This window comes from Protopterus annectens, chromosome 7.part0 (genome assembly GCF_019279795.1).
Source record: "Protopterus annectens isolate FY-2018-M chromosome 7.part0, PAN1.0, whole genome shotgun sequence".
NCBI classification, from domain to species: Eukaryota; Metazoa; Chordata; order Ceratodontiformes; family Protopteridae; genus Protopterus; species Protopterus annectens.
The window spans coordinates 689,057,068-689,073,379 of NC_056739.1; the positions used below are offsets into that span (position 1 = coordinate 689,057,068).

Genomic DNA, 16,312 nt, shown 5'->3' on the forward strand with positions numbered 1-16,312 from the left:
CCAAGCTGCTCCGATTTGTTCAAACATGCATGTAAAGTATATGGGGACAAGGAACAACTTTGTGAAATGTACTTAGCAGTGTTAGAATCATGCTCATAACATGTTCCTTAATAAAGGAATACCTTTAATGAAGTTGCACATCCTATGTTGCATTTGAAAGCAAAAAGTGATGAAAGATGTTAAAGTGCTGAGGAAATAAAACCAAGCAGCTCCCTTTAAAATGTATATTGAGTAGTAAAGCCCTTTGGATTGTATGTCATTTATACCCTTGAGGTAAGCACTGACATTAACATGTGATGTACTGCTTGTAGGAGGAGGAGTAAAATAGCGTTGTTCTCCCCTTGTATGGACCCTAGCCTACAGATGTGTATCATAAAGGAAATTTTTTTCCAGTATGTATATATACATCTCTGCATGTATGTATTTCTGTAATTTGTATTTATTTTTCATCCATTTTAAGGAACAACTGTCAAAGATGCAAAATAAACTAGAGGAGCAAATACAGCAAGTGGAATCTAATATTCAGAAGATAAGACAAGCAATGGAGTCCCTAAAAGTAAGAAAGTCTATTTGTGTAAATCTGTAGTAGCACTGTAGGACCAGATGCAATTTTATTTAATGTTTCAATACATCTGTCTTTTTACCATTAGATCTCAGCATGCTTGCAGAAGGAGGATATTGTAATAAAATTTTCGAAGCTTACAGCTGTCTTGGAAGCATTTCAAAGAGAGTTGCTGCAATTTGCTGAGGATGAGGAAGGAGCAGTCCTTGCAGAGGCAGAAGGCAGAATTCGTGAACTGGAGAAGAAGGCTGCTGAGCTCAAAAACAACAAGCACAAGTTAGAACTGCTTCCAAAGGAGGAAGACAGCCATCTGTTTTTACAGGTATGGCCCAAATGGTTATTTACAAATATCTGTGTCGCAGTTTTTGTGGTATGCTGATGAGGTAATATAATTTTGAAATTCATGCCCGTATTTAGTTGAGCCTGGCTTGTTACCTTTTTGAAGCCTTGAGCCAGTGTACTGGAACATTTGTCATACTTCTGATCACTGTAAGAAGATAGTTTTAGAGCACTGCACTACTTGTTCTGTACTGGATGGACAGTAATCTTTTATCTCCACACATTGTTATGCAATAATATAGTAAATAGACCAGCATGGGTAAGATGAAGCATAAAGTGAAACCGCCGGGTTCTTAGAATTAGAAAATGTAATGGTGTATCTATTTTATTTGTTCTGTTGTGGTTTATTATGCTGGATCAGTAAGTTGTAAGCACTTGAGTAAACAACAAATGTAAATATGACCATCACATAATCAGTTGGGTGCTATTATGTCAAGTAAAGCAAACCACTTACACTGCAATAAGCATTCTAAAAAAAAACATAAATACTGCATCTGCTGGTTTCTGTGATTTCATGAAAAGGCTGTCAAGTGCTGAAACCACCTAAAGGAGGAAAGAGAAAGGTCTATGATGTGCTAAACACACACAAATGTATGTTGTGGCTAATGGGAAAGGCTGGAGGCATGAATGGATTACCAGCAACTCACTAGCATTTGGAGAGGTTTTTTTTTTTTTTTTTTTTTTAATTTTCAGGTGGAATATGAGTAAAACAGCTACATAAAGGAAGGTACAATGACAAAGAAATTACCATCTGGTATAATTACATAGACAGTGGCAAAAGTCATAGCCCTCAACCTCTTGGTACAAAAAATCTGGACAAACCCAAAAATAATGGGGGGACAAAGTCTTAAACTTAGAAAGTTGCTAGAATAAAAGGTATTGTTTACCATGCACTTTTTGAAATATGCAAAGTCTGAAACTCAAATAACTGCCATTATTTAATGAATTCAAACCTCATTGCTTTGCCACAGAAATCCAGAAAATCACAAATTTAATGAGAAACAGACCAAAAATATGAGGCAAAAATCAGGAAATTGTGCGAAAATCTGTACAGTTGAGAGGTATGGGAAAATGCACTCAAAGAGACAGGACATTCCTGGAGCAGTGGTGATCAAGCAAAGTGGAAAACTTTTTAGTGGGCCCTAAAGTTTCTGTTCCTGGCATCCTGGTATTATTAGTCCAGAAGATGATAAAATGTATGGTCGATGTTAACATGAGCCAGACTGGGGCATCCATCTAGAGGGTCCCATCAGTAGGATTAATGGAAGGATACAGGATTATCATTTCACATGCTTTAAATAATGACATATGGTCAAGAAGACAATGCATGAGAAACTTTCATATTTGATACTATTGTTTTTTAGATTTTCAGACTAAACTAGACTCATAAGGATAAATGTCTGCTAGAAGATGGTAAGGAAACTGACTCTCTTACCCCCACAACAAACTCATCCACTTGTTTCATGTCCTGTGTAAGAAGGTGAACAATTTTCAAAAAATGCAAATAGTATTAGTGAAGCTATTCAGCAGTTACATTTATTAGGTCAGAACACTATGAGGAAGTACATGGCATATGTTGGAAGGGCTTTTGAAATGGGCCTAGAAATAAAGATGGAAATAGTGGGAACACCAGAGGCTGAATCTCAGCAAGTTAAAGAACTACAAGGAAACCTGAACGTATTAGAAAACACAACAGTCTATTTAACAAGTGAAAATGGTCTAATAGGACAACAGAATAAGGGGATTTAGTTAAAGATCGCCCGTAATCAAACAGGAGTCACTCAAGTTAGAACATTGTATCAGGAGGGTTAACCCAATAAGTGCTTGTATACCTGAATAGTGAGATTCACTTCAAACTTTATATATATTTTTGGTTAATTAAGTATTGGCAGAACTTTTATCAAAGTCAGATAATGTGCAGATAGTAATTAAACCAGACATTGTACTTAGATTAGGACCACAGTGCTACGGCTATAACAAAAATGATTATTTTACATTTATTGTGTGTAAAGGATATAAATACCGTTTTTCAGGCTGCCATAAGAAACTCAGATTTTTGGTCAACCAAATTTGTATTTCAGTTTATCAAGACTTTGCAACTCAAACTGCCAAAATTGAAATGTTTGCAGGGATTAGAAACCATCTATGGCAAAACAGTATTAAATCATATGTTCAATTCTGTGAAGGTTTGAAAATTTTTATATGAAGGCTTATACTGTTCTTTGACACCAAGGAAGAGATAGAAAAGGATGTATGAGCACAAGAATTGCTACCCAGGCCTTGATTTTAAGTCATTGTTCCTTATCTTTGGTAATATATTACTCTCTGGATCTTTCCTTTTGTGGATAATCTTATTTTTTCTCCCCCCTTAAACTGTAATTATTTGCAAGATTCTTTTGGTTTGCTTTTTGTTTTCCTTCTTTGTGGAGGGAGGGAGTTGGGGGATTCTTTCTACTGAGGTTAGCTGTTGCTATTGTTACCATGCTAATATCATCTTATAATGTTAGTGGTGTGAACCATCTTATAAAAAAGGAATATGATCATTTATTTTCTTATATTAGTTCACACATTACATGTATACTGGAGATGCATTTAGCTAGTAGCAAGCATTATCTTTTATGAGGAAAGTCATGCAGACAGATGTTTCTTAACTCATTTATTAAATCTGCTGGACTGGGAATAATCACACACATTATAACACCACCGTAAAAAAGTACATGATGATGCAGGGTAGAATTCGCAACAGGGGTAGCCAACCAGAGGTGTGAACATTGGCTCCAGATGATTGCTGCTTTTGATGTAACACTTTGATCCCATGTGAAAAATGGGGAAAAGGGTTGTAACACTTTGACCCCATGTGAAAAATGGGGAAAAGGGTTGTGGATGTATAGATGACTGGAGATATAAATTTATAAAGAATCTTTGTCAGTAATATTCTGTTTGCATTATATTATTGTCTCAATATATGTGCAGCTTATCTTTTGCTTTCTTTTAAAATGACACTGTCTTATTAAGCAGCTAGGCCCAAGCCCAATTCTTCTTGCTGAAGACACTAATATCAATCTGGATAATTCTAATTCCCATGATAATCTTAAAGACAATGGAGGGACTTCAGAAATGCTTACAGAAATGCAGAAGCCTAATCTCTGATGGTTTTTGCATAGCGATAAGCCTTCTGAGCCTGATGCTACTCTACAGCTAAGGTTTTCCACTTACCTGTCCATGGGACAGAGAAAGGTCTGTCCGGGAAAGTAATGCAAAAGAAGCATTCTGTGCACACTTCTACCCCTGTAACTAAATAAACTAAATTCAAACCTGTACAACACGGGGGGAAAGGTGAAACTTCCTTAACCTGACAGTTGTGTATTCTTGCTCACAACACTGCTTTTTAATTTACGTAATCAGGATTTGACTAAACCTTATTAAGAAATTGTATTCCAATTAAATTCACATTTTGTAAATAGCCATTACTGTAATAATTAACCTAACCAGGTTCTATAATGTGCAGCCTTCCATACAGTAACAAGTTTTCTCCTTTGTTGGAATAATTTGGGAAGAAGACTGGCAGATTGATGCATTTATTAATGTTGGCGTGTGATACCACCTTGGGCAAAAAGGATGCATTGGTTCATAAGGAGATGGTATCCTTATGGAAAATGAGATAAGGAGGTTTCACCGAAAATGCCTGAATTTCTGAAATTCATTTAATGGAAGTAATGGCAACTAAGAATAATGTCTTCCAACACAAAAATTAAGGTCACAGTCATGGGCAGACTCGAAGGGTGGAAGAATCAAGGCCTGCAGTACTAGAATCAGATTCCACAGTGGCATGGGATCTTTAAAAGGAGGTTTGAGAAGAACCGTGCCTCATAAGAAAGATTTACATAGCTTATGAGAGGCTAGTGAACCGCCATCAAAACTATGTGGAAATTAGAAGTTGCTGCCAACTGTGTTGAAGAACTGGCCCCTTAGTTGAATAGCAGCATTAGGAACTCCAGCACATGACTGCCCGGGGGCAAGAAAGGGTCTACATGCCTTTGAAAAGCCCAGTGTACAAATCATTTCTACTTAACTAACACAAAGTTTCCTAGTGAATGGCTTAAGAGAAGACAATGAGATGTGATGAACAGGGAAAGAGAGCATCAACTGTCTGGCTGTTATTGGAATTGGAGAAACCAAGCTGTTAGCTTGAGGTTTGGAAGGTCTGGATGTCTCATGCCCATCAGGTGAGACAGGAGATCTGGAGCAGGGTCCAGAATCCAGAGCTAGCGAATTAAATGACACCACAGGAAGGGAAACCAAATATGTCAGGGCCAAAATGGGGCAATGAGAATGACCTTGGTCTTCAACCTGGCAACTCCCTGAAGGAACTTTGGAATTAGGGGATCTGTGTGTAGTAATCAGGGGGGGGGGGGCATCTCTGTGACTCCCCCATGGGGGAATTAGGGTAAAATATCTGCTGCACTTGTTCTTTAGGAGAGACACAAAGAGATTACAGCAAGGCTGGTCCCACTTATAGAAAATTTATTCTGCAACTTTTTGGTTGAGGGAACGTTCATGAGGTAACAGAATGCACCTGCTCAGCTTGTCTGCTAGCACATTGGACTTCCCTGGAATGTGCATTCCTAAGAGAAAGAGGTTGGAAGATATTGCCCATTGCCACACCCTTAGTGCTTCTCAACATAGGAGGTACAATCTGGTTCCTTCTTATTTGTTTATGTACCAAACCACTGACATATTATGTGTTTGTATTGCAGTCATTCCTGATGGGAGAGCATGCTGAAAGGCTTTCAGTGCTAAAAGCACTGCTCTCAACTCCAGTACATTAATATGCATATTGCCCTCTTTGGGGGACCACATGCCTTGGACTGTCTTTCCCAGGTAATGCTCCCCCACTGTAACTGGGACGTATCCATGGTCACTATGGCCTTGGGCTGTGAGGGGATAAATGTACGGCCATGTAGCAGTTCCAGTTGGATCCACCACATCAGATCTTTCTTGCATGAGTTGGTAATTTGAACTGGAGCAGACAAGGATAGTTGAAGAATCGACCACTTAGATACCAGTATCCATTGGAGAATCCTCTTATGAAACCTGGTTAGAGGAACAAGGGTTATTGCTGCTGCCATTGATCCTAGAGCTTGTAGAACTAGGCGAGCTCTAAGATTGTGGTACTGCAAAGTATTTTGTTGACTTATGACCTTAAAATTTGAACTCTGGAAAGGGGAAGAGAGGATGTTGTTGACCTTGTATCGAGTAGCGCTCCTATGAATTCTGGAATTTGAGTTGGCTCTAGATTTGACTTCTCAGAATTTATGGTTATTACTAACCTTGTGCAAGTGTGGATGACTTTTTCTTTTGCCATGATGAGTTGATGCCTGGTTGGAGTGGTAATGAGCCAGTTATCTAAGTATGGAAACACATGGAATCCTTGAAGTCTCAAGTGAGCTGCTGCAACTGCCATACATTTGGTGAACATTTTGGGGGCTGTGGTGAGACCAAAGTGCAGTGCTCTGAACTGATAACGACTGACTCCCAGTCTGAATTGTAAGATCTCCTGGATTGCCTATTTATTTTTATATTATAGTATGCATGCTGGAGATCTGTTGAGCACACCCAGTCGTCCTTTTCCAAAAATGGAAAAATGGACTGAACTGTGACTATCTGGAACTTTGTCTTTCAAACAAATCTGTTCAGGCTGCTGAGATCCAGAACTGGTGTCCAGTCCCTTGTTTTCTTTGGCACTAAAAAGAATCTTGAGTAAGTTCTGCATACTTTCTGGTCTGGGGGGACCTCTTGGGTGTCTCTTTTGTTTAGCAGCTTTTGTATTTGAATGGCTGCTTGATCTCTGTAACTGGGTGGAACATCACAGATTTTCCTGGAAACTGGAGGAGGAAGGGAAATCAGAATCATGTATCCTCTGGATATGATCCTCTGCACCCAAGTATCTTTTGTTATCTATAGCCAGGTTCTGTGGTGCAGGGGCAAATGACCCCAGTTGCCTCCAGAGGGGGACAATCAGGCTTCCATTAAGGAGACCTGGAAAGGTTTGCCAAAGAATGGTTCTCTGGACCCTGGATGTTGCGGGCCTCCTCTGCCTCGAGGGCAGTGTCTACCATTTGAATTTCCCCCTCTGCCTCTGGAGGAAAACCCTCCACATGTGTCCTGGAAAGATCCTTCTGATTTCCTGAATGACATCTTCCCACCTCCTCGATGATTCCTCAGAAACGATCTTTGGGGGCTGGAAAAACGCATGCCCATGACAGAAAGGGTCTTTCCATCCTTCTGAAACCTGGACAACAGATATTTCACTTTGGGGCCAAAAAGAGAGGTGTCATCAAAAGGAGCATTGACTAACATAGACTTAAAAGGCTCCACAAAGTCACACAAGTGCATCCAGGTGTGTCTCCTAGTGGCTAAGCCTGAACCCACTGCCCATGAGGTTCTTTCTGCCACATTGGAAATAAGCCTCATGGATGAGTTCAGTATCAGTTGTAGGGTCGCCAGCTGTGAGATGACAGAATCCTTCACCTCCTCAGACATGGAGACCTGAAGGCAAAGGTCCCTGAAGTGCAGACATGCTTCCATAACCTGTCCATTGACCATGACTCCTTGTCAGGGGGATGAACAGAGGAACTTTTGTTGGCTAATGACTTTCTGGTGGCTGCAGCTATGACCATGGCATTAACAGGGGGCCCCTTGAACCAGAACTGCTTGTCTTCCAGAGAGGTCATAACTTTATCAGGCTTTGTTGGAATGGGCTCAGTGGTTTCAGGCTCCTTCCATGCCTGCCACGAGACCAATTCGAGGAGCTCATCGACAAGTGGAATCACTCAAGAAGTAGATGGGCCCAGTACCAAATGCCTGCAGGAGCATAGATTCCTCTGACAAAGGGTTGCTGGGCTTCCAGCCACCTCTCTGTTTTTGGAATTAGAGGATGTCTCCGAACGAGACATCCATAGGAGGTGACCATGGAGACCCTTCCCCCTCATCAAAATCTGTTTCTTCTGTGACAGATTTAGGAGAATCCAGATGCTTCCTCTTGCATGTCCTCTTCTGAGGGACCTTCTCAGTGGGATAATCTGGGGCAGGTATCAGAAGAGGTGGAAATACACAGTTGGGTGTCCTGGGGTTTTGGCACTGGCTGTTCCTGTGGGAGGGTTAGCTGAGACTATTGACACAGAGATGGGAGTGATGTAGATGCAGAACCTGAGGGGATAGGACTTGTCTGGATCATGGTAAGACTGATCTTACCGGAGAGGGACAGGAACCCAGGTCTGAAAGGACAGCTTTCTGATCCATAGTCCTTCCCTACTCTGAGGAAAGTCCCTCCGAGGCAGAAGTCAGAGTGAATTAACCTTTGGAGAAGCTCTGAGGTAGAGACACCTCCAAAGCTTTTGGCGTTGACTGAAACACCTCCAATCCGAAAGGGTAGAATTGGTTCCAAGAGATCTCCAGATCTGATGGTATGGAGGAGCACAGAGCAAGCTTCGGAACCAAGGATACAGCTATCTTCAGATCCGAAAAAGACTGGCCTGGACAACTCAGATTCAAGGGCTCCAAAACCACAGAAGGAGTCAGAGGAGGAAGAGTTAGAGGTGGTATCGTGGATGTATGGGCTTCCTGACCCAAAGGGGTAGGAGCCAAAGCAGCAACTGGGTGGCTCTGTGCCAAGAGGATCTGTCTCACTATTCTCTCTACATCTTCCACAGTGAGGCTTCTAGAAAAGTAAGAGGACTCTTTGGCAGGAGAATCTGGTCTGTAAAGGAAGGGAGAAGGTACTCTCGATGGGACCAGGTCCACAGATGGGGATTACCTTGTCTTGGCAGATCTGACGTCTTTGGATCCGACGAGTTCTTAACTTTTTGGAGACTTTGGATCCTAAGAAATGGCCTGATTCGATGACAGACTTTTTGTCTTTCTCTGATCTGAGGGGGTTGAATCTGACAGCCTAATTTTCTTCTTCTTCTGAGGAAACTGTAGGAACAGATGAGGGTCTTTTTGAAGTTTTCTCCGAGGTTTTTGAAGAAACAAAAGAGGAGCATGGAGAGGAGTGTGTTATCTATTTAGAGGTTTCTCCAGCTTTGGCATCACCAAAGGAGGAAGATAAAAGCCCCTTTACGATTAATTTGTTTTTTATGTTCCACTAACGGTTGGGGGGTTGAACGCATGATATTTGCGCAGCTCTCTTGGAGGTGGAGGGGCCAAGCCAGTAAACAAAGAGAGAGTGCGAGTCAGAGAGGGGGATCTCCTGACCTTACTTCCTACACTTTTTGAAACCTGCAGGGGCTTTTTCTTTTTCAGCCATCGTTTACTGGGAAGAAAAACAAATGGCTACAACTAACCTCTTCAGTACAACAAACATAATGACAACAATATTTAAAGAAAAGATATTTTTTTAAGTAGGAGAAGAAAAAGAGAGTGAGGACTACCTACAAAGGTAGTAAAGAACTACGATAAATGTAGAAGGGTGAAGGGATAAGGAGGGAGAAAAAGAAAACAGTAGTATCAAGAGTATGTTAGTACAAGAACAGGAAGACAATTAAAGAAAAATATCGGTTTGAGTACAGAGAAAGCAAGTACTTATCTATCCCAAAACTCAAGAGAAATCACCACATCTTTCACCTAATAGTGGCAAACAATATCTGAGGTAATGGGGGATGGTGCATTATGGGTAAGGGAGAAGCTCGAGAGTTCTAAGTTGCCACGAGCTTTTACAGCGGCCAATTTGGATCCGATGCTTTGGATCCAAACCCATCAGACAAGGATGGAAAGAAAACTGACATCATCAGATCTTTGTAGTTTCAAAGCCCCTCACACTGTCAGTTCAAGAGGCTATGCTCCTAGTCTTATAATTAACTACATGTTCACTGCACTTTTGGGATTATGAGATGTCCTGTCAGTCATGCAAACCTCTCTTCCATTTACACCACTGGGGGGGGGGGGGTCAATAAACTGAACTAATGCCTGTACTTAGATGATTTATCAGAACTGTTTTCCCACAGATAAGCTCCTCCCAAGGTCACAGCATAACAGCTCACAGCCATTTGTTTTTATTAATCTGGGGTATGTATTCAAGTGCAATAATGACTACGTTGTAAAAAAAAAAAAAAAAACTGTGACATTAACTGCATCCACCAGCATGATGATGTGAATATGGCACTGGTATCACAACTGAGAAACTGGTAGAGCTATGAAAGCATCAGTTTCCTGCCCCTATACGAGAGAATGGATCACCAGCTAAAAACAACTAGAAGAACTGTGGATGCTCCTTTTAGTCCAAGTTAACTCTGGTAACATATTGTGCAAGGTTTTGCTTTTGAAGCTTGAGCTTCTTTGTGCAGATGTGAGATCTTGCTCCTCCAAAACCTGACAGAAGCCAGGAGCACAGGTTTCTGAAGAGGAGGCTCAAAGAATGTAATTTCCCCAGAAAAGACAGTACTACAGCACACAGTTGGGGATTTATGGTTTATTTCAGAAGTACTGTTAACCATGCTTCTTAACTGAAACCCAAATGTCTTGTATCTGAGATGCTTCAGAGTTTAGGCTACTGCATTCTTATTTTGCCTTTGTCATTTATTTAGCTATATTCTGTATTCAGGGACTATGTGTACCTTTTTTGTTGACATAACACTGAGTTTGGGGAAATGGATGGCTGTATCCTTTCTTCATATGCTGAGTGGAAGAGCTTTGTGATGTTTAATTTAAAAACTGTGTAATATATTCATGCTTGATAAATAGCGTCTCAGGTACCTGCCTTATGAGTCATTTTAGTATTGTAAAGGCAGAGTCTCTAGCAGTAGGCTTTGCCTACCATATAGTTAATAAGGTGTGTTCTTAAAGTGGAAACTAAAGAAAAAGTAAATATGATGTACAGATCACTCACTCAGTGCATTAAATAGCATAGCTTTAAATACATTAACAAAAATGCTACAAGGAGGAACTTAATAAAGGTTTGCTATGTCTAGGCAATTCAGATTCCGTGTCCCAGCTCAAAAGACTAAGACTATGGTTCAGTAACAGCACAATGGCAGAAAGGAAGAAGCTGCAAAGAATAAGAACAGCAGAAAAGATTGTGGGCACTAGTCTTCCTACCTTTCAGGAGCACTTTGAACTGAGATATAAAAAGAGGTCCCACAAAATACTGAGTGACACTTCTCATCCAGCGTGTGGATGGTTTACTAAGCTTGCTTCTGGTAGAAGTTTAAGGAGTATCCACTGCAGGACCTCCAGATTCATGAACAGTTTTTATCCAACTGCAATAAGATTATTTACAATTTCAGTCACTTCCTTATGTGCAATATCACCCAATCTCACCTCTGTGTATAGTGTACTTTTCTTTTCATGTGTTAATTATCTAGTAGTCAGTGCTGTCCAATGTAATAAATAATGTACAGGCATGTGCAACAGCTACTTAGATATTTAGTTTTGTACTATAGTTACTGTTTATTCTTTAATACCTATCATGTCTGTCTTTTTGTGTTTATTTTCTCCTGTAAAAGAGCTGACACTCGAAATTTCGTTTAGGTAGCACTTGTGTTTTCTAAATGACAAATAAAAGTTTCTTTGAAGTTTTATATTTGTTCAGAATTCCTTGCTGCAGGAATGTGCTTTTAGTATTTTTTTTTCTTTTTTATTTTTTTTTTTTGCCTTATCTGTAACTGCTGCTGGCAATACATTACACACTACAGAAACTGTTTAAAGTTTTAAATTTAATTTATTGTACTTGTGTAATCATTTTTGAATTTGTTTATTTTTTTATGTATTTGGTATTTGGTAATGCGTAGGTGGACTGGTCCAAAGATCCTTTTCAGCATTGACCCAGGATTAGAGGCAATAAACATTGCAAGTAAACTTAAGTTATACACTTAGGTTTGCATAGTTGATAGCATCAAGAAAGTGTTTATACATTATAAAGTAGAATGTTATAGTTCTTATGCATTTCTAATAAAGAGGCAGGTTTACACTAGGCTTTATCAATTTACTTTGGTTTCAAAACAGTCTGTTTACAAAAACTTGCTTCTTAAAGGTTTAAAACTGAAGTTTTGAGAAGAAAAATTCAAATGGAAATGAGCTAAAATACATATTTATACAGGAATAAGAAGAGCTAATTGACAAAGGTGAACAGTGGAAAGACTATAAGCATTTTGGAATTTTAAGTCTTTAGAAGGCTTGTTCACCAATGACTGTTTTAAATGGGGGAATGGTTGAATGATATTAAGTTAGCCTATGAATTTCTTATGGAGAAAGACTGTTCCCTGATTGGGATTTTTCTTTTCAGAGAAGGACAGTAGCCATCATTTTTAATTTTATGTGGTAAGGCGCATAGAAATTAAGTGGACCTTACAGTGACAGGTGGAAAATTTAGGTAATTTAGAAGGTTGAAGTTATATACATGGGTGTCAATGAGTAGTACAGATCTAATAATTTTATTCTCAGTGACTTGAAGTCTTTGGGTGTTATATAACAAAAGCACAGGAAGACAGCATTCTAGTTTAGGGAGAAGGACATTTTTGGGCAGTGCTTTACCACCCACAATGATAACAACATTAATGAAGTCCTCTCACAACTAAACTCTGCTGTAGGATAGCACATCTGCTAGCTCCTACTACCCACAAAGCACTGGCTCAGTCAAGGGTCAGACCTAAGTATTTGTACTTGGTTATAAAAGGAGTCATGTGGCTATTTGAGAAAAGCAAGGACAGAAAGTTGAGAGTCTCTGTTAGGGCAGGAAAAAGGCATAACGCAGTGTTTTGTGTGTGGTTAATTTGGAAGTTATTTTGCTCTGACCACTGACAAAGATTAGAGAAGGATTGTTGAAATTGAAATTCTAGGACTGTAGAAGATCTTTTTGCCTGGAATAATAAAATATCATCTGTGCAGATGGTAAGGTTAATTTCAGGAAAGTCATCAGTAAAATTATTAATGCATAAAGGAAACAGCAATGAGCCTAGAACAAAACGGGGGGGGGGGCACCTTTTTTGTGTGTTCTATTAGTGGGCATATGGTTGTTAGAGTACATTTGAAAGGAGGCATGGGTCATACCCACAAAAATACTGGCTGTAAAGAGGCTGTCATATAGGTTACTACAGATAGTATTAGATGCTAGAGTATAGCACTAGTTGTTCTAAACCATTTCTGAAGTCATGCTGTCTATTAGATAGAAGCCCATAGCTGTTAAAGCGTTTAAGCATTTGTTTATAAAGAACTTTCTAAAAAAAAATTTGCAAGATTGCAAAGTGTGGAGATAGGTCAATGGTCATTATAGGTTTTGGGCTGGGGTACCTTAGGACGAGATATAACAATGTCATGTTTCACATAACTTCACTTTACTCCATTTTACAACAATATAACAATTGTTATATATTAATGGGAGGTGATTGGAACTCGTATCAAGATCCCAAGTTAGATAAATTCGGTTCATCTAAAGCTTTTAATAAACAGGCAGTGATAGCATTGAAGGAATTTAAAACCGATTTTAAATTATATGACCCATTTAAACATACAAATACACAAATTAAAGCAGAGAATTTTACTTTTTATTCAAGTTGCCATAAAATGTGGTCGAGAATTGATTTTTTTTTTTATCTCAGAAGTATTGATTGCTGCTGACCCATGTGTTTCTACCCAAGCTCGACAACTATCGGACCACTCAAAGATTACATTAACACTAAACAATAATAATATGAGTAACAGGAGACTTCGAGGATACAATTGGTCTTCAAATCCATATTTACTAAGGAAAGATGACATATTGAAAGAAGTTAAAGAAACACTTAAACAGTTACTCCATAACCTCCTCAAAAATAGACACCCTGTTGATATAGAATGGGTTACAACTAAAGCCCAAATAAGAGGGATTTTCCTTCAGAAAGCTACTTACTATAAAAAATGCAAAATTAGGAACTACAAGAATTAGAAACCAAAATTAAGTTACTAGACCAGGAGTTAATGAGGAACTACAATAAACAAACAGAAACAGACTTATTAAAGTGTCAAAAAGAATTGTTTTTATTACATAATAGTAAGCTATCATTTTATGAACAGAGAAATTTAGTAAAATACGCAAATCATATTCAGACTCCCTCAAAAGCACTAGCACGCATTATTAACCAAACGAAATCAACACTATTAATATCAGAAATATATTATAACAATAAAACATATACTAATAAGGCAGATATTATGAATACTTTTGAAACAATATTTAATCAGGTATATGGTGATCAGCAGACACTTTTACCAGATAAAGTTAGGAAAGATTTCTTACAGAAGATCACATTCCAGAGTATTGATAATGAGTCTCATAGGGATTTAATTAAACCGATTTCAGCGGAGGAGGTAACAGAAATAATTAAGCTGAAACCACATAAAGCCCCAGGGCCGGATGGATTGACCTCTGAATTCTACAAAACTTTTAGTGAGATTTTGAGTAGAATACTTTCACAGACATTTAATTATATAATTCAAAATAAAATTAATGATCCCCACTTTAATGCTTCAAAGACAATTTTGATACCGAAAGAAAAAAGTGATTCTAAAAACCCAGATAATTACAGACCCATTTCACTCCTGAACATAGACATGAAAATTATGACATCTATCCTGGCAAATAGACTGAAAAGGGTCACAAATTTAATAGTATCAGAGGAACAGGCGGCGTTCATGGATGGGAGACAGACCACTGATAATACATTAACGCTTCACACATTAATTTCCTATGCCAAGCACAAAAATCTCAATATTTATGCACTTATAATTGACGCACAGAAAGCATTTGACAGAGTTAATTTGGTGTATCTATTTGATATGTTATCATACTTTAATATACCTCAGGATTTTATCTTAACATTAAGGAAAATATATAATAACGCATACACAAATGTATTTATCAATCAAGAATGCTCTAAAAGAATACAAATTAAAAATGGTACCCGACAAGGGTGCCATTATCTCCTATTCTATTTAATCTTTATTTGGAACCATTATTTTTACACCTTAAACAAAATGTTTTTTACAATCCCCCAATATTATATGGGATGAAGATAAATCTGGCTGCTTTCGCAGATGATTTAAATATATACTGTACCACACCTGTGGTCAGATACTGAGAAAATATTAAAAGCAGTAGAAGACTTTGAGAAAATCTCTAACTATAAACTTAATTTTAAGAAATCCAAAATATTCCCATTAAAGACACCTACACCCTTTTCATTGCTACCATTGATAGGACAAGTAATGACGGAAGAAAGAACAAAATATCTGGGTATCATATTTTCAACTGATAATAGAGATTTTTTTTATAAATAATGTTAAATCAACTTGGGATCAAATAACATTAGATTTGAAAAGATGGAGTAAACTGAAATTACCAATGATGGCAAGAACTGCAATTATCAAAATGAATGTTCTTCCCAGAATACTATATATACTTAGAGCCACACATCTTAGAATCACGAGGACATTTTTTAAACAGCTTCATATAGGACTAGGGAGATTTCTTTGGGAACCTAGGAAAACGAGGATAACATATGAGAAACTGATGGCTTCAAAGAATAGGGGAGGTCTAGATTTACCGGATTTTGAAACTTATTACTTGGTAATTAATGCTAACAGAATTTTAAGGGCGATTCACTTTGATAGGGACAGTCTGAAATGGGCACCCAAGTGGTTGGTTTTAACTTATAGACATGTAACTAGAGTGGGAATTAACTGTAAAGCTTTACCCTTTTTGAATAGAGGAACACTCAGCAAATATGATTTAATGGAACATATAAAATGCTATATAACTTCAATTCAAAATCTTTTTACTTCATTAAACTTATTAAAGTATATGATGGTGTTTCAACCACTCCACAAGAACCCAAATTTAGTAATAGGTAATAAATTGATAGACTTACAGAAATTCCCTCTAATAAAAGATTTAATCATATTGGATTTCTACCCCTTGCTTGGGATATCAGTTCACGATATTTTAAAAGAGAAAAGTCTCCCTATTTCCTATCTAATTATCATGAGACATCTAAAAGATTTGGCTACAAATTACTTTAATAACTTTGAATTTAGAGAAGAGGAATTAAATATATGTCGTAATCTGTGGGAAGCTCTGATACAAGACAAAAAATATATAACTTCCTTATATAAACTGATAAAAGAGATGAAGTATAATAAACATATTCTCTTATCGAATTACTGGAGGGAAAAATTAACATTAATTGATGATAGTAAGATCTTGGAGGCATTTAAACTAACATTAAAGTCAGTATCACTACAAAAATCACTATTCACACAATTGATGATATTCAACAATGCCTACTATACCCGTCTTACTCTTCATAAATTTGACTCAAAGAACTCGCCTAATTGTCCATACTGCATAGACCAGACAGCTGACCTGTTTCACATGTTTTG

General features: G+C 38.1%; 1 protein-coding gene across 1 annotated transcript in view; it reads left to right on the forward strand.

Moving 5' to 3' along the window:
- Nucleotides 1–16,312, forward strand: part of TRIM47 (tripartite motif containing 47) — a 160,414-nt gene that overhangs the window by 88,266 nt on the left and 55,836 nt on the right. The window contains exons 2-3 of the mRNA XM_044077223.1: nt 461–556; nt 651–884. Of these exons, the coding sequence (XP_043933158.1) occupies nt 461–556; nt 651–884 (330 nt within the window). The remainder of the gene's footprint in view (nt 1–460; nt 557–650; nt 885–16,312) is intronic.